The sequence below is a fragment of the Engystomops pustulosus genome, chromosome 2 (assembly GCF_040894005.1).
Source record: "Engystomops pustulosus chromosome 2, aEngPut4.maternal, whole genome shotgun sequence".
NCBI classification, from domain to species: Eukaryota; Metazoa; Chordata; class Amphibia; order Anura; family Leptodactylidae; genus Engystomops; species Engystomops pustulosus.
The window spans coordinates 128,562,305-128,580,106 of NC_092412.1; the positions used below are offsets into that span (position 1 = coordinate 128,562,305).

Genomic DNA, 17,802 nt, shown 5'->3' on the forward strand with positions numbered 1-17,802 from the left:
TATGGCCGGAAGCTTCTACAGAGTAATATATTCATTCTTTAACACCTATCTTCTTTCTTAACCCCTTCCCGCCAATGTCTTTTTTTAATTTCATGTTTGTTTTTTGCTCCCCTTCTTTAAAAATCAATAATTTTGTTTTTTTTTGTGTATAGAGCTTTATAAGGGCTTGTTTTTGTCCTTTTTATATTTAATGTATATTTGTATATTTATATATTTAATTTTTCATGCCATGTACTGGGAAGAGGAAAAATATTCCAAATGCAGTGAATTTCCCAAAAGCACACTTCTATGACATTTTTTTTTTATAGGTCTTTTTTTCCGGCGTTACCTGTGCGCTCGAAATGACACCTGTTCTTTATTCTTTGGGTTGGTGCAATTATGGGGGATACAACATTTTTATATGTTTTATTTGGTTTTAATTGGTTTAAAAAAAATTAAAAACTTTTGTACAAAAAAAATCTTCCTTTTCCAATTTCCGGCAATAATAACTTTTTCATATCTGCCACAATAAAACCTTTTAATCACTTTTTTATTTAATTTTTTATGTGTTGGCAAAGGGACAAAAAATGTGGCATTTCTGAAATTTGGGCACTATTTTCTTTTATGGGGTATTTCTAGGTACTTTAACCCTAGGGGGTCTGAGCACTTATACAATATACATCAACACTACAGTATTGCAGTATATTGTAAATTTACTGGATCTGTAAAAGAACCTGTTGTCAATGGGCTCTTTTACAGATCCTGCTACATCAGCCACAGAACAGACACCAATGTCAGTAGGGGCGCCATCATGTAAGTGCCACCATCGCTTTTCATGGTGGCACTTAAGGGGTTACCAGTAGTGCTCAGTGCCTGCCTGTTGTCTTTGGATCGTGCTTGGCCCACGAGTTCCATACATCGTTAACCGACATGTGATGTAAAGTGGTTAAGATACACCCGTATTTATAAGAAAATCTTTTATTTATTAGCATAATATTAGAATCATAAAGAAAGACAAGAGTCAAAAGCAGGTGACTAGCTATTTGGCACATGTAAAATTCAAATTTAACAGAAACTTACTTCCGGATTTTTAATTATAGTACCATCTTGTAGGTGTACAGAACTGCGATTCATAGGAACAGAATGTCAGCTCAAACTGATACTGCAAATGCAATGAAAACCCCATCTTCTGGCGCTAAAAACTTTTTCATACTTCAGTGTACGGAGCTGTGGGTGGTGTCATTTTTGGCGACTTTCGATGACGTTTTCAATACTGCAATTTTTAGGACTGTACGACCTTTTAATCACTTTTTATAGAATTTTTTATATTTTGTAAAATGGCAAAAAAGTGCCATTTTCGACTTTGGGCACTATTTTCCATTACGCGGTTAAACGCAATTAAAAAAGTTATTATATTTTGATAGAACGGGCATTTTCGGATGCGGCTATACCTAATGTGTTTATGATTTTAACTTTATTTATATTTATATCAGTTCTAGGGAAAGAGGGTGATTTGAATTTTTAGGTTTTATTTAAAATATATATTTATTTATTTATTTATTTTTACTATTGTTCAGACCCCCCTAGGGTACTTTAACCCTAGGTTGTTTGATCGATCCTAACATATACTGCCATACTACAGTATGGCAGTATAAGGGGATTTTCCTCCTCATTCATTACAACGTGCTGATAGCACATTGTAATGAAAGGGTTAAAACGAGACAGTCTCGGGTCTTCGGAAGACCCGAGGCTGTCATGGCGATGGATTGCCGCTCCCCGATGACGTCACCATCTTTTTGAAGCAGCAACGCTGACATCCGCGATCGACGACCTAGCACCCACGATCCGTGCTAACACTGATCGCGGGTGTTACAATATGGGTGCTGCAATATGCAGCAAAGACTTACCAGCTATGGAGAGGGTTCATCCTGTGAGCCCTCTCCATGCACCGGGACACGGCGCGTGTCGGTAAGGGCCATAACTTCCTTTTTTGTGTGAGCTTGCTTAAAAAAAATTTTTGTGCTGTTTTTTTTTTTTTTTTTTGCGACATATAGGGCTAATTAAGACATAATAAAGGTCTAAAGAGTTTTTTCATCTTTTAGTTTTAGTAGGGGTTAAAAGTGGGGAAAAAAGTGTTTTTTTTGTAATTTATAGTACATTTATAATGAATATGAATGTATAATAGGATTTTTTACTAGGAAATTAGATATTTTTTTATGAAACATTTATTAATATTTGTGTGTGTATTACGGAGGACAATTTCAATTTTGACATTTTTTTTTCCTTTTACAAGTTTTCTTTGGTGCATCTATAAAAGCCCCTTCCGAGGGCTTAAAAAAATAGCACACAAACACAAATGTGCTGCAAACCACATTTAAGCCGCAAATGCCATGTAAGCGCAAACACAATGTAAACGTCATGTAATGTAAATACTTTCACATCGCTTTTGCGGTAACATTACACTTAAGTTTTCATCACATCTGCGTTCACATACAGTTAACATCATGTTATTGTCTTTGCATTTACATTGTATTTGCTGTAACATCGCATTTGCTTTGACAGCAAATATGCATTTACATGGCATTTATATCACAATTTCATAACATTGTGTTTATGCATTGTGAACGCAATGTAAATAGAATATTAGAAAATTGTGTGTGAACATAGCCTTAAAATGAGCACAGAGAAATCAAATCTTTTTCTGATATTACCTGCTGATTGGACACTATAATAGAAGATTAGCATAACCCCCCCCCAGCCCCTCCTCTTTGTAAATGCACAGGATAAGAATGGTCAGATACTGGGACTGACATCTCTGCTATCGTGGGGGGTACATTGAGTTGTTTGTTTTTTTAACAGTGTATTTATAGCTGAAGTGTTGTATACATAACAAGATTGAATTTGACACATTCTAGACATTGTTTTTGAAACAAATTTGCATTTGGTGAATGTATATTGTATTATAATTGTTACAAGGTTGTTGTAAACCCACTCTGAGTGTGTGGTGGTGGTGGTGTTATACCTCATGTTGTAATGTCACCCTTTATGTATTACTCCATGTACTTTGATGAAAGCACAGATATAAATAATCACACACTAGCAGTCATTTTAGGTTATGCTGTTGGTGACGTCATGAGAGAGAGATCATGTGAGCTTCAAGGGGTTTTATACCGTTTGTTAAAGAAACCAAACATGAAGTCGGTTCCATTGTATTTTACATTAAGAAGCTCTTTGTGCCAGTGAAATCACCAAAACGTTTGCAGATATCCTCAAAGACGAGCCACAACGAACTATACCATTTTTGTGACTTGTTCTGGATTTTCGACAGTTTCAAGCACTACTTGAGGTTCAGGCACAGTATAATTGTCTGCTTATTTATAACAGTGCCTGCTGGCTGAGTAGAAGATGGGTCATGGAGCGAATTGTAACCTACAGGCTGTTTATGCATGAAAAAGGGCAGGACTATCTACAGCTCGCTGATATAGCCCGGCTTACCAGCCTTTTGTATTTTATAGATTTTATACTACACTTCAATGTACTGAACCATGCCAGAAACCCTTCCAATGCTGCTAGACATTTTCATTCCCAACATCATGGTGATCTCACAGGTTTTTACTTTAGCGGCATTGAAAGGGTTAAACCCAATAAGAGGAGGAGATTTAAGAAGAAAACTGTTAAACCGAGAAGGGCACTAGATTCTAATAAGAGATTGTATTTCCCCTAAAGGTCTCAATACTATTTTTTTGTATTTTCTTGTACCTCGAGAATGATACGTGACGTGCTGATTGCCTGGCACCTGTGAGGAAACTTTCACTTCCGGCTTGCTTGGTTTATCAGACCGTCCTCAACACCCAGGGACATGGGGGATTAAGGACCTAGGGGTCTGAAACGCGTCACATTTACAAGCCTATTGCATCTTATTCTTATACATTGTCTCATTCTGGATGAATAAAGCTGAACATTTTAATGGAGTTTGAGTGCCAATCAACTTTTTCCCTTCAGTTTGCATTCGACTACGAAAGTGGAACTCTCTCTCTCGGACTGAGCACTTGGTGGCGAGCGCACCTGTTTTTCCTTTTGCATTGCTATTGCCAGCAAAATAATATGACAATGAAACAAGTGGTAATTAAAGATTTAAAGGAAAATCCATATGTAACTGTCAGTTTGGCAGAGAAAGGGGGCTCCGTTATAGTCATGGACAGTGACCCTTATCAGAAATGTATTATGCAAATGTTGGAGGATACAAAGGTTTATAATGCATTGTTACATTCACACGAACGTGTGCCCGCTGCGTCAGTTCACAGGAGAGGAGGGAGTGAGTGAGTACTGGGGAAGGATAGGCATGTACTCTCTTTTCCCAGAGTATAGTGCCGCCATACTGCTCCGTACTGTTCCACGCGCCCATTGGCGGCCGTATATACGTCCCCCAATGGTTGTGTAAATGTAGGCTCATAATGTAAAACAGAAGATACTGTCCAGTGGGGTTTTACACAGAGAAAGCTGATTTTCTTGTTTCAGATTCACCCATATGTTCTGAATTTCATGCATTGCTTAAGATGCATAAGGGTGGATGTCTCCTGCCCCTATGCCAGATAAAGACTTGGTACTTGGCTAGATTCACATCTCCATCTTATTGTTAAAAAAAAAAATGCCATGCTTTTTACAAGACACAAAAGAAGAGTTGAAAGCCATGACAGACTGGATGTCTGTGGGTGATGTGTGATGTATACCACATGATAAGGATTTGTTAGTGTTGGAACATCACATGTTAAAGTACACAACGTATGATGCAGATATATCCTGGTAGTTACACATACTTTGCTAACAGATAATTTTTTTCCATTTAACAAAAGGCAATTACCTACAGGTTTAAGGATGCCCGATGGGCACTTGTCTTTTACCATCGCTACCAAATATTTATGTTTCTTGGTGGGAAGAAAGAACATTATATAATACTCTTAACCCTTTCATGTTAATCTGGCGGGGTGAAGAGAAGGATGTTCATTGCATACATGATGGTAACCGGTCTACATTAATAGTACCGTAATTAACCTCTACCCCTAGAGGTGGAGATAGAAACCACAAAGTACAGAATTGGGAGGCACTGTGGATCTTAAATCTGGATACTAGACCTAGAGGGTTAAATAACAGAACTGGCATCATGTATTTGTATTGAAGTGTGTGTCTGTCTATTTTGCAAGTGAATGTTTATTTTTCCGATTATATTTATTTTTCCTTGTATTGTTATTTTCTCTAGAAGAATTGGGATGAGCAATATATGCGTTTACACTTGTTCCACTTTAGGGTACGGTAACACGTGGCATTTAACACATGCGTTATAAATTGCAACACCACAGCTGAAGAGATTTGCATAATAAAATTTCTGTTAACCTTTGTATTTACCAAACTGTTAACACAATGTTAGCATGTGCACTAGCACACTATTGCATTTTTGTGAATGCAAATGTTAACAGCTACAATATATACTCGAGTATAAACCTAGTTTTTCAGCTGAAAACCCAAACTCTGCTTATACTTCAGTAAAAAAAAAAAAAAAAAAAAAATCTCAAAACCTCAGCTTTCCAGCTTCCCCCGCTGCTGGCTATATACTGGGGTAGGTGGCTGGCTATATACTAGGGGGCAGGGTCTGGCAGGCTATACACTGTGGAGGCTGTGACCAATGCATTTCCCACCCTAGGCTTATACTCAAGTTAATAGGTTTTCCCAGGTTTTTGTGGTAAAATTTGAGGCCTCTGCTTTTACTCGAGTATATACGGGTATTTTATAAGGCACTTTTTTTGCTGTGGTATAGCGTTTTAAAATGCATGCATTGAACGTCATATTTAACCGCTCCACAAGGTGTTCCTTTTTGTATTCCCCGAGATTATGATTAAGAACTAAATGTGTGTAGTTCAAAACATGTAGATCCATTGGGGAAATATGTACTTTTAGATTTTAAAGAATTTTTTCTGCAGCAAAATACTAGTGTTTTCTAGTTAGAAACTTGCAGAAACTGACCATTAACTGGTTCATTAACCAGCTAGACAAGCACATACATTACTAACGGCTCATTTTGGTGCAGCCTTGGTCACACCCACTTTCACCCAAGCCACTCCCCTATTTGTAAAAGAGTCCCTCTATAAATAAGGTCCAGTGTCCAGACCCCTTGTTCAGGGTCTTATTGAATTTTCTGAACAGTTCAGAGCTGACTAACCCTCCCAGTTGTTCTTTACCTTTAGCAAAGGCAGCAAGAGGCATATAGAGGTGATGCAAATCTAACACATGGGGGAATTTAAAGGAAAACTATCATCACAGATAAAAAGGGAACCTAAACATCCCTTTGCTCAGATGTAAAATAAGTACAGAAAAGGCAATATGTCGTCACAAAATATGATATTACAATACAAAGGAGGTTGAAACCAAAATGAAATACTTCACCTTTTTCTATGCTACATACTAAGCAATGTAACCCGCTCTACATACCCTTCATGACTTCTGCTGGAAAAGAAGATAAAATAAAGATTGTACAGTAGGTCACAGTAAGGGGGAAGGGAGAGCAGATAACGAAAACATCCCACTTCTTTTGCACCATAGTACAACTACAGGAGGCACTTGAAACTGGGTATTATAATGAAACAATTATTATTTGATGCGAGTCAAGCAAAAAAATGTGAGACAAACAAGTCAGATTATCAGAATAAATTTAAGATGTATATTTTATTTCAATGGTTAATGCATATTTAAAATTATTTACAATCATTAACAATTTTATTAAAAGCTTATTATGAAAAGGAAAATATATTGAAGGCAGTATAACACCTCACCATAGCCATGTTATCTGCAGCATGTTGTAGAGAAATGCACATATACCTTTATTATTTCTATCCATTATGTAGTTTTCTAGTCCATATTTCAATGAGTCATTGCACCAAGGTTGTGTCCTTAGCAACCAGAGCACAGAAATAATAAATGTACAGAAATCACATTACATTTCACTGCAACAAACTGGTAACAGATCATAGCGGTTGTTGGAGGGTGTAGACTTCCTTTAAGCACAATGCACACAGGGAAACAAAAAAGATTTTAAGATGGAACATTGGACATACATTACAAAGCACAAAAACATTGGTGATAAATTGCAATGCAGCCTACACCTACCCTGCCTATGTCTGTCTGGGATCAGGAAATATCCCTAACAGATGAATCTTTCTTTATTGTGACAAGATGAACATCAGAACAGATGACCGGCTACAACACTAATAAAATGATGCCAACTTTGTGAAGCTGCATTCATAACACCACATATTCTGGTCTGTGCATCACCTATGAACCCACCCAGTGTGTATATTTATACACAAGATACACGGACCAACATTGGGACAAGTGTGAATGCAGCCTAAATGAAAAGAAAAATAAAAAACCCAAATATTTTTACCCTTCAACCAAGAGGTCCTGTAATTTCTCCATTAACCAATGATGTCCACCACACTGCAGAAGAGCCATTTACAAACAACTTATATTACTGCTGGGAAATTGTCGAAAGTAACAAGTTATTGAACAGCAAACTGTTTCAAGACAATCTCTGGCAAATGAGGATTAAAAGATCATCCAGAACTATTCCGATTGCAAATTATTATGCAATAAATAAATAAAGTGCGGGGTATCTACAACTGCTTGCATTCTGGAATAATTGCTTACAAAAGCTAACCTAGGAAAACAGTATGGATTGCATTATATATCTGTAGAATCAAGGATTGGAATGAAGAGGCATTTGTATGAAATTAGAGGTCAATGCAGCTCTGCAAGTCATGTTGTATACCCTTGATCACAGTACTCATACATATCTATTGGCTTCATAGCTCAAGGCGGATGTCTATCTTACATCCCAAGAGAAATGAGTACGGTAGATAATACTCTACTGCCCAGGGAAGCTGCTATGACATTTGCACAGGTAATGTACTCTTTAATTACATATGGTAATGTAACAATATCCCCTGATGGAGTCCTATAGGAACTTTAGTTAAGGCACAAAATACAACAGCTTTTCCTGTACATTCCTTTAGATTTGATTTATTGTAGAGGCTGGGGCGTTACAAATAGAAGGTTGCCATTCTACATCAAATAATGGGAGCCCATCTAGATGAAATGGCTTCATATGTAACCATTTGTAATGCCGCACACAAAGAATTGTATATTTTATAGTGAAATTGTAAATAGTGAAAATAGTATAAAAAGTTAAAATACATTAGATGCATCAACGTAGAATATACATTGTTGAATGATAACCGATACATAATAGAAAGCAGCCACATGATATGAAAATAGTGTAATGTGTATAGAAAACTGTAGACCCAACATGTTCAGAATTCTGTTCCTTATTGTACTTCAAGCGAGACTTGAACTCTCCACACTCAGGGCAAGAGAAAAAAACCCACAACAACATGAAATAACAAAGATCTGATTTTTGCTTATGTGCACATCCTTTGACGAAAAAAAAAATTACTACTATGATAAAAGTCCATTTGCATCACACTGATTGACTATGAATAGCCTATTGGACAGGGCAGCTTTTTGACTGGCCCATCTGATAACATTATCTGAGAGGATTATATTCGGAACAGTTCTACAACAGGTTCCTGCATCTTTTATTAGAATTCCTAAAGAAATGGTCTATTCGATTAATGTAAACTGGCTCATGCAGGTCTCCAACAGTAGCTCTAGACAGTCCTCTTGTAGCAGGCTTTGAGTAGATTAACTCCACACATCTTGGGAGTAGCGGCCCTTGGTCATTAGTTTCTTGATGTAATCCACTGCCTGACTGTGCTCCATCTTACCATATTCTTCAACAATGTCATAGAAAGTGTTCTGCACATCACGGGCCATATTACGGGCATCACTGTAGAGAAAATATAAAAGCCAATCAATATGGTGAGCCATGGACTGAAGAGAATTTACACCAAGTATAAACACCATGTAAACCTGTCTCCTTCTGGATCATTTTGGGTTTATATCTCTTGTCGATTCAATGTTATATACCGTAAATCGACCTCTGTAGCCTGAATGTGCACCTATGGTGGCACCAAAATAAAGCAGTTTTAATGGAAAAGTCTATAACAATGTATCAGTAAAAAACTGACTGCACACAGATGGTGACCAAGCACTCCTAACTTGTGTATGTCTTGTGTGTGAAATTGAGAGTTTTATCTGCAAGTACAGACTGTCATTAAAAAAAAAAAAATTTTTAATACAATTATTCTGTTTAACATGTTACTGGCCAGTTGGTTACAAACACTGACATCACATGTGCAGGGACCGCTGCTGTAAAGCAGAATTGCTGCAATGGTAGACATAGCCTTTATGGGCGTTAAGCTCAGAGAAGTATATTTTATTTGACATATGATTATGATGGTTATTATCATTAGTAATGGGCTGTTGTGGCTCTTAAAGAACTATCTATAAGAGAAGATTTCAGGACAACAGTAAAATACCTCATCAAATTACTGGAGTCTGGGAGCTTCCAAAATAATAAAATTGGATATAAATAATAATAATCTTTATTTATATAGTGCTATAATATTCTGTAGCCCTTTACAAAGGGGATGTGTACAAGTTAAATACTACATTACAGAGTACAAAACAGTCTTGTGAATCAATTGTGAGCTCGCAAGAGCCACAGTCTATGAAGGTTTCAATATATTTAATACATTAATGGTTCCAGGTTATCCAATAGAAAGAAGAGATACAGCAAGTGGATATAAAAAGCAAGCAAAAGTAACAGCATGGCATTTAGCATCCACAGGGGTCACATCTTTAATGCATGGAAACCAAGAACCCTGTCTGACCTAAGCAGCCAACAAGTAACAATAACAATGTTCCCTAATGAAACCTGTGGTATGTTCCAACATGTCTAATGGTATAAATGACTGAGCATGTAAAATGTCATCAGTGAAGAAACCCAGGGAGAAGCTATCGTTTCCCTTATTTCACAGTCGTGTATAAAAGACACTTACCCACACACATAAATATGAGCATTTTCTTCACTTATCAGCTTCCAGATATTTTCCTTGTTTTTCTTTAGAAGATGCTGAACATAAACCTGCAGACAGAGAGATGGCTTTATCATATGCTGAAATTATAGCCAAAATTAATTCAAAAAAGTGTGTTTCCCTTTAAATTTGAGAAGCAAAGTCCAATAGTCTATTTATGCATTGTAATAAATTAGGGGTAAGGAGGAACCTTCCCCCCCCCCCCCCCCAGAGGAATTCACATTTGCCTTCTAAGTTAATGTAATAGTGTACAGACCAGGTGCCAAACTGTTTCCGCCCCCCCACCTCCGTGATTTTCCAGTCCCCATCAATAGAAAATGTTAACCGATTTCCAATGTCCCTTAAGGGTGTAGTCACGCGTTGCGTCTAACACATTTGTTTCAAAACGCATTGCAGCAGCTGAAGAAAGATTTGCCCATTTGAACAGCTGTTAATGCTAGCGTAAATGCAAATGTTAACAACTGATTAACTAGGCCGATCTCTCTCCAGCTGGTGAAATTAGTTCTGAAACGCATAGGTTAGATGTAACATGTGACTGCATCCTGAGTGGAATGTTGATTGACCCAGACTGACTCCAGCTTGCATGAGTTTTTGCAGTGTGCCTTAAAATGACTAAATAATAGCCAAATGGCAAAATAAAGAAAACCTTGTCATAAATGAAATATTTCAATTTTTTGTCATCAAATCTGTGATCAGCATCCTCTGATGTGCCTGTGGCCGCATTCACATGTTGCATTTTGTTTTACAAAACACATCGTAAATGTGATGTTAACACATGCGGTTTGTTAAAACATGCGTTAAAACCTACACAGTAATTTAATTAGGTTAATCACCTCTCCTGTTGTAATGAGTTTTAAAACTCAATGAAAACTCAACCAAAACGCAATGTGTGAATGTGCCCTGAGGACGCCTTCCCACGTGGCGGTTTTCTCACATTTTTAAACTCATCCAAAACGAAAGTGGGAGGGGGTTTGGTCAAAACATATATGTGTTTGCACTTTTGTTTTGGATGCGTTTATTTAAAAAAAAAAAAAAAAAAGGGCCACTTGAGAAGGCGCCCTCAGGTGTTGAACGCCAAGGATTTCAGAGTTGGGGAGCAAAGAAAATAGCTATTAGACCATTGGGCCAACATTTCATAAGGGTGTTTAATATTTGTTAATTCATGCTGGGAAATGTGCTGGGCATATCTTCTCCTTAGGAGATCCATGGAAGAAGATATGACATAATTAAGAAATTTAAGCATTATGCCTTTTTTGTATATTAAATTGTCATTGTGGGTCCCGGTGATCATTACAGCATCTAAAAAAAGTGTGTATGTGGGTGTATGTGTGCAGTCCTGGTGTGGACATCTCGTAAGCCGTAAGTGTGATGTAACTGTAAGTGCATGGTGTGTAGTGTCTGGGATTCCGATGCGTTTGGTTTCCCTGACAAAAGTGGTTTGACTGGGGGTGCCGAGCGCTCGAGTGTAAAAATTTGCGTAAGGACGCCATGTTGCGCAAGTGGGCAGAGCTTAAGGGCTAATTAGTGAGGTTTCTGCAGTTGGACTCCATGCATGTCATGAACCCCCCCCCCCCACACACACACACACTGAACGGATATCAAGGCCTTATTCAAAGCGGTTGTCAAGAAAGATGTGGTGCTGATCTTGGTAGTTAGCCCTGGGCAACCTTTTTTATTTTTCTGACCACCAAGCCATGTGGGCCCAAGACATGACAACATGGCAGGGTATTTATTATGAGTTTATGAGTTTTCTTATTAATCAAAAAAATACCTTCATAATTGAGTTTTTAAATATGTATATACATTTTAAAACTCCTTTGGCTTATTTTAGTGTAAGTAATTTACATGTACAGTACTGGAGATTTTGTTCCAACACACACACACTGCTTCCTTCCTCTTAACTTTTTAATCGCTATTAACCCTGTATTGAGAGAGCTGAGCCCTCAGCAGGTGTCTGCTGTAATACACAGCAAGTACAAGTCATTAATACCTGTGATTGGCCAATATAGTGTTCAAATGTTTCTAGAACTGCAGTCCACCACCAGATTTAAAAACTGCACATTTAGGTACTACATGGGGAATAGAAATCTGATCTAGAACTCCCACAGAACGTTAACTCTTTATAGCATTAACTAGGACGTTGCATCTGACTTTACCACAAATTTAACAATGAGTAAACTTTACTCACATTCTTTGATTCTTCATCTGCAATGACACATAGTGCCCTCTACTGGTAATACATACATTAACTTAAAAGGAACAACAGGACTATAAATTCTTTTGCTGTGTCCAAATAATAATCAAGTACATTACCTTTTCTTTTTGGTCCCGAGAGAATGCAACATTCAGCTGGGTAAGGACACCATCTTTATGAAAGTTCTTAAGTTCTTCCTTGTAAAGATAATCTTCATGTTCATGTCGACAGCCATAATACAAGACCGTTTCTCCAACCTCCTTACCTGTACGATATGTGAAAAGGTTACACACAATGACAGTACCAAAGACCTAAGCTCCATTCCTCAGGCTCCATCCACATTAACATTGTTGTTGTGTGTGTGCTACCCATTAATTTCACAATTAGCACAAAAAAAAAAAAAATAATGGACATGGTTCGGCTCAACAGTCGTGTACTCATCACATAGACTGCAAACAATGGACCGTAGATCCATTGTTTGCAGCCTGGGAATGGAACAAGTTTGTGAGCAGATAGCTGTATCATGGAGCCCTGGAAAGTTAAGAAGCGGACAAACAAAAAGTGCTGACACCTTTAGTTTCAGAACCTCTCAAACTAGTAAAACCTCCATCCTTGAAAGCATATTCCATTGTTCAATACTTGAGACATTTGGTTTTATTTTCCAAAGCCAACAGCCACGAGCTGCGATATAAAGATTAAACAAATACGCACAACAAGTTCTACACTAGATCTAGATTCATTATAACAACTGCTCACCTTGCTGCTTTAGCCATTCCCTCTCCTGGATGAATCCCACAAAGGGAGCGATACCTGTGCCAGGCCCAATCATGATAACAGGTGTGCTGGGTTTGAATGGCAGTCGGAACTGAGATTTGCGGACATACATGGGCACAGAGGACTTGTGTCCATTGTCAGTTGGCTGTTTGTTCCTGAGCCAGTTTGTGGCAACACCTTTGTTCTGTCGTCCAGTCTTGGTCTCATACTCTACCACAACTGCACACACATGTACAGAATTGGGATGAACCTACAACAGATTGAACACCGGTTAAAAAAAACAAACTAAACAAACATTGAGCAATAGAAGAGACTCTTAGCGCTCTGCATCCCTCATTTCCCCTGTGGCTTGAATAGTAAATTTTGGAAAACCCCATAAATCAACTAAAATAAAACTGAAATCAATGATGTTATTACACATAGTCCACATACAACTGTTTTACATACGTCCAAAGTCGCCATGATAATCTCCCCCAGCATTCCTTCATGGCCAAATTATAGTTGGATCAGATAGTTTTTATTAACCACTTAACCAATTTTCCATTATCTTAAAACAGATCCAGTACAATCATTACATTGTACAGACATCAATGAGACAATAGTTACCTTTGGAAAATATAAACAGACACGAAACAAACAAAGTACAATCCCCCAACCCTCAAGGCATCTTACTTTTGAAGAGGAAGCAATAGAGTAGTAACGGGCCTGCAGACGTGGCAATAATTCACAGAGATGATCAAGTGGAGGACGCAGTGAAGGTACATCTTCTAGAATTGCCAGAATATTTCTTCTTGCTTCCACAACCCAACTCAGATATAAAGCCTGGAAAAGGTGATATACAATCATGACTTACTTACAGTATCGGACCTGTATAAGTGTAGAGGAGTAGTGGCAAACCTACGGCACAGTTGCCTAAGGTGGCAATCAGAGTTATCTCTGTGGGCATGGAGGCTCATGGAGGCAGTTGCCATAGCAAGCATTTCAGTAGACAGGACTCAAGGCCTCTGCTTGCAGGAGAGACTGGAGGAATATCAAAGTGGTGTTGACTGGGCTGGAATATGATTAGAGATCCTGCTTCAGGCCACTACAATGATGATGGAAGTTCCCCTCCTACTTTGAGTCATATTGGTGTCTTCAGGGCATCAATATGACTAAAAGCTGTGGCAGAGCAAGGAGAAATAAATTACTGCTTGCATTTTCATGTTGGCACATTGTAATAAGTTTTGGGTGTAATATAGGTACTCAGTCTCTAAAAGTTTCACCATTTCTGGTGACTATACAACAGTTCTATAGGTTTATGGTAAAGGTAGATCCCTAATCCATTTACCCATTAACCCTGCATGGCAATATAATTGGTTTGAAAGCAACCAACAGAGGAGTAAAGTATTAATCTAACAATTCACTAGTTCAGTAAGGATAGTTTATTAACCTACCTTGCCGTCAGTTGCAGAGGAGGCCATTTTCCGCAGATTTTCTTGTTCTTTCGCATCAGTAGCATATTGAGCAAGCTCATAAAGTACATTGGTACGAGGTGGATTAGTAATATCCAAGTAATAGGTGAGAGCTGTGCGATAAGTTGTTGGACAAGGGAATGGATGCTTCTTATTTGATTCCTCTACAAGAAGAATAACAAATAAATTTTAAAAAATCAATGAACATACATTCCTAAGTGCAGTATCGGTTATATATTTTTCCAATTCTCTGATAAGTCCAGATAAAAAAAATGTTGTTTTGTCACAAAGCTGCTCAAATACATGTCGTCCATTAAATACATCTGGAAATGAATGCAAGATTGATGCATAGGTTGGTGCACAATTTATTCTCATAGTTTGTGGACGGCACAAATACAATCTATTTCAATCACCATTTTACAGATAAGCCCACTGGCAGGGCATGCATACGTCTGTCGCCATGGAGAGGAGGAAGGGTGACCCATACCCTCTCCATAGATATGCAAATTGTACAGCCGTGCACACAGGGAAAGACAGGACATGTCCTATCTTTTTCCCACGTGTACAGAGCGGTGCCACACGTATCGCTCTATGCCGCCATTGCAAGCTTCGCTCTATGCAGCCATTGCAAGATTTGTGCGTCCGTGTGAATTTGACTTAACACTGCATTTCCAGGCTAATGTGTGACATTATATATTCTGATTAGTTGTAGGCGTGCAGGGCCAAAGTTTACCTTAAACCTGCAGTGCTGTGAATAACTTACCATCAAGGTTGTTCAAAGATATCACAGTATCAAGGTCTACTCCTAGAAGTTCTCCTAGTTTGTTAACAATTGAGGATTCATTAGCTGGATAAACTGCCACGTGATCTCCCGACTCATACCTAAAAAGGAAAAAAACATTCCAACCAATCAGAATTTAAAAAATTAAACATCGGATTTAAAAATAAATAAATAAATAAATAATAGAAGAAATCTGCCCACTGCATCATTTATACGTAATAAGCAGGGTTGTGTAGTTGGAGTCTGTGACAATTTTATTTGAGTCAGACATGATAAAATGGACTGACTCCACAAGCATCATAAATTATTAAAAAAAAAAAAAAAGTCTACATTTCCTTTAAAACGTCCATGTTAAAAAAATCCAATTGTCACTGGGACAAAAAAATTATATATATATATATAACCCAGGGACAGCTATGGAAGTTCTCATTGGACGCTGCCAGCAGGGTGCAGACTGCAACTCATGGCTTGACAGGCTGCATGTGGCCTGACGGAGCAGCTTGTACATCCTCTTCTGGGCTTTTAGTTGAGATGATGTGTGCTGCCCTTTATGCACATGCTCATGAGTGAAGCTCCTCTGCTATAGATTAGAGGATTAAGGCTTTGGGAAGGAATGCTCGCATTTATCTCAAGCACTGCTAAAGTGACCAGGAAAACAGGACTGTGGAGTGGGAGTAATGACCATTTTGGTGGAGCTGGAGTACGGACTCCACAGCCCTGATAATAAGGCTTCATGCTTATAAGAACTACATGGTTCTCTGCTCCATAATGGTAAACAGCTATGGTCTTTGTCATTCCCAGTCATAATTTAGGAAAATGTGTCATAGGTCTAACTTTCTATTATAATGCTTTTGCCACAATAGGGTGGGCCATAAACTCCCCATTTATTTATACACATGTTGCTGAAGAGGCAACCCCTATTCTTGGGATGCAATTATCAGACATCAAGCTGAAGGTGGTTCCTGTCTTTTTTAACATTTTATGTGGTGTAACTTACAAAAAGTAGATGGTATTCTGCACATTCAACGCACAATGTAAAATTTAATTTTACACAGTACAAGCACAACACAAATTACCTGATTTTTGAGCCAGTAATATCAAGTTCCAGATGCATCAAATGTCTTTCTCCACCTTGGTTGAGCTTTCGGTTCACAGTTACATTAGCCAGGAATGGATTTTTAGCATCAAAAGGTCTGTAGAAAAGAATATTGTTCACTCCATAAAGAAAAGCTAAATTATTTCAACTTTTTTTTAATTTTACAGATACTTTAAAAGTCATTGTCCCACATTTATTAAAGCCCCAGCTCCATTTTTTTGTGTGACTTTGCATGTTATTTTCAGTGCAAACTGCTTGACCATGTATTTATACCCTACTTGACACAATATTCTGCACGTTCCGGTGCAGTCTGACCATAAGCCACATTTATCACGCAGTGTCCGGCAGAATTTTGTTGCACGCTCTAAAAAACTGTGTGTACTCCGTCACAGAAGTTTTGGGGGCACCAATCAGGTGTACTCTGCACACTACACAGGGAAATTGCACATAGTGCAGTTTGCACTATTTTTGATAAATGTGGCCCTGTATTGTCAACTACCGGTTAAACCTCTGCCCATAGGCTGGGAACAAGTTGAATCCACCCCAAAGTCTAAGCAGTTTATTCTGAATTAGATAACAATAAATGAATAACACTATTCTCGAAGGATGCTGGGATGTGGCGTGGAGTACAGGAGCCGATAAAGCCACTTGGCAGTATGAAACATAACATGAAGCAACTTACGGTTTTTGAGTCTCATAGCTCTTAAGGCGACCCATTTCCCCAGTGTAGACCTTATTCATATTCTCATCTGTGTGCACCACAAGTTCATACTGACGAATACTACAAAAAAAAAAAAAAAAAATTTAAAAAAGGGAATTTTGTTATTGGGTATCCATTCCAGATATTTGTCTAGGTTGTATCTCTAGAAGTAGATTTATTGATAGCAACAAGTGTGGTATGCCAACATAGACAAAAAAGCTTGCTTTGTGATTTGCCATTTATATAAGCTACAAAGTCATAGAAGAATGGCCAGGCAAATAGCGGTTGTAATAACCTACCTGGATTCGTCTCCTGTTGCTTCTACACCAAAGTGTTCACAAACTGCAGGCCAAAACTGCTCACGCCATGTGATAAAGTCTTCTTCCAGGCTGATAAATTGGAGAGAAGGAAAAAAAAAAACAACAAAAACTCATCACTCATGAAATATATATCATATTCCACAGAAAAACGCCTTAAAAAGGTTGTTTAGAAAAAGAAATTACTTAAAAATTGTCAGAGAAAGGGGAACAACAACAATACCTTGCTAATCCTATTCTAATGCAACTCAAAGCTCCTGTCTCTACTTCATTGGCCTCCCTAAACAAATGACTGCTCAGCCACCCATTGGTATACATTTTGAGAAATCAGTGGATTTTTTTTGTGTGTGTCAAGATGAAAACAGAAAGTTGAGACTAGCAATGACCAGAACAGTCCAATGGTAGTGGAAGGGTATTGGTGTTGTATACACCGTTTCTTTAAAGGAAAATCTACTGCTGGGTAG

General features: G+C 38.0%; 2 protein-coding genes across 5 annotated transcripts in view; both read right to left on the bottom strand.

The window, feature by feature from the left end:
* The window catches only part of MDH2 (malate dehydrogenase 2), a 313,892-nt gene that overhangs the window by 66,084 nt on the left and 230,006 nt on the right, over nucleotides 1–17,802 (bottom strand). The window lies entirely within an intron of this gene.
* The window catches only part of POR (cytochrome p450 oxidoreductase), a 35,576-nt gene continuing 24,451 nt past the window's right edge, over nucleotides 6,678–17,802 (bottom strand). For all 4 annotated transcript variants that reach the window (XM_072136365.1, XM_072136364.1, XM_072136363.1 and 1 more), the window contains 10 exons: nucleotides 17,321–17,410; nucleotides 17,004–17,102; nucleotides 16,302–16,418; nucleotides 15,208–15,326; nucleotides 14,427–14,608; nucleotides 13,666–13,815; nucleotides 12,976–13,243; nucleotides 12,339–12,484; nucleotides 9,990–10,075; nucleotides 6,678–8,875 (listed from right to left, as the gene is read on the bottom strand). In XM_072136365.1, the coding sequence (XP_071992466.1) occupies nucleotides 8,731–8,875; nucleotides 9,990–10,075; nucleotides 12,339–12,484; nucleotides 12,976–13,243; nucleotides 13,666–13,815; nucleotides 14,427–14,608; nucleotides 15,208–15,326; nucleotides 16,302–16,418; nucleotides 17,004–17,102; nucleotides 17,321–17,410 (1,402 nt within the window). In that variant the 3' untranslated portion in view covers nucleotides 6,678–8,730. The remainder of the gene's footprint in view (nucleotides 8,876–9,989; nucleotides 10,076–12,338; nucleotides 12,485–12,975; nucleotides 13,244–13,665; nucleotides 13,816–14,426; nucleotides 14,609–15,207; nucleotides 15,327–16,301; nucleotides 16,419–17,003; nucleotides 17,103–17,320; nucleotides 17,411–17,802) is intronic.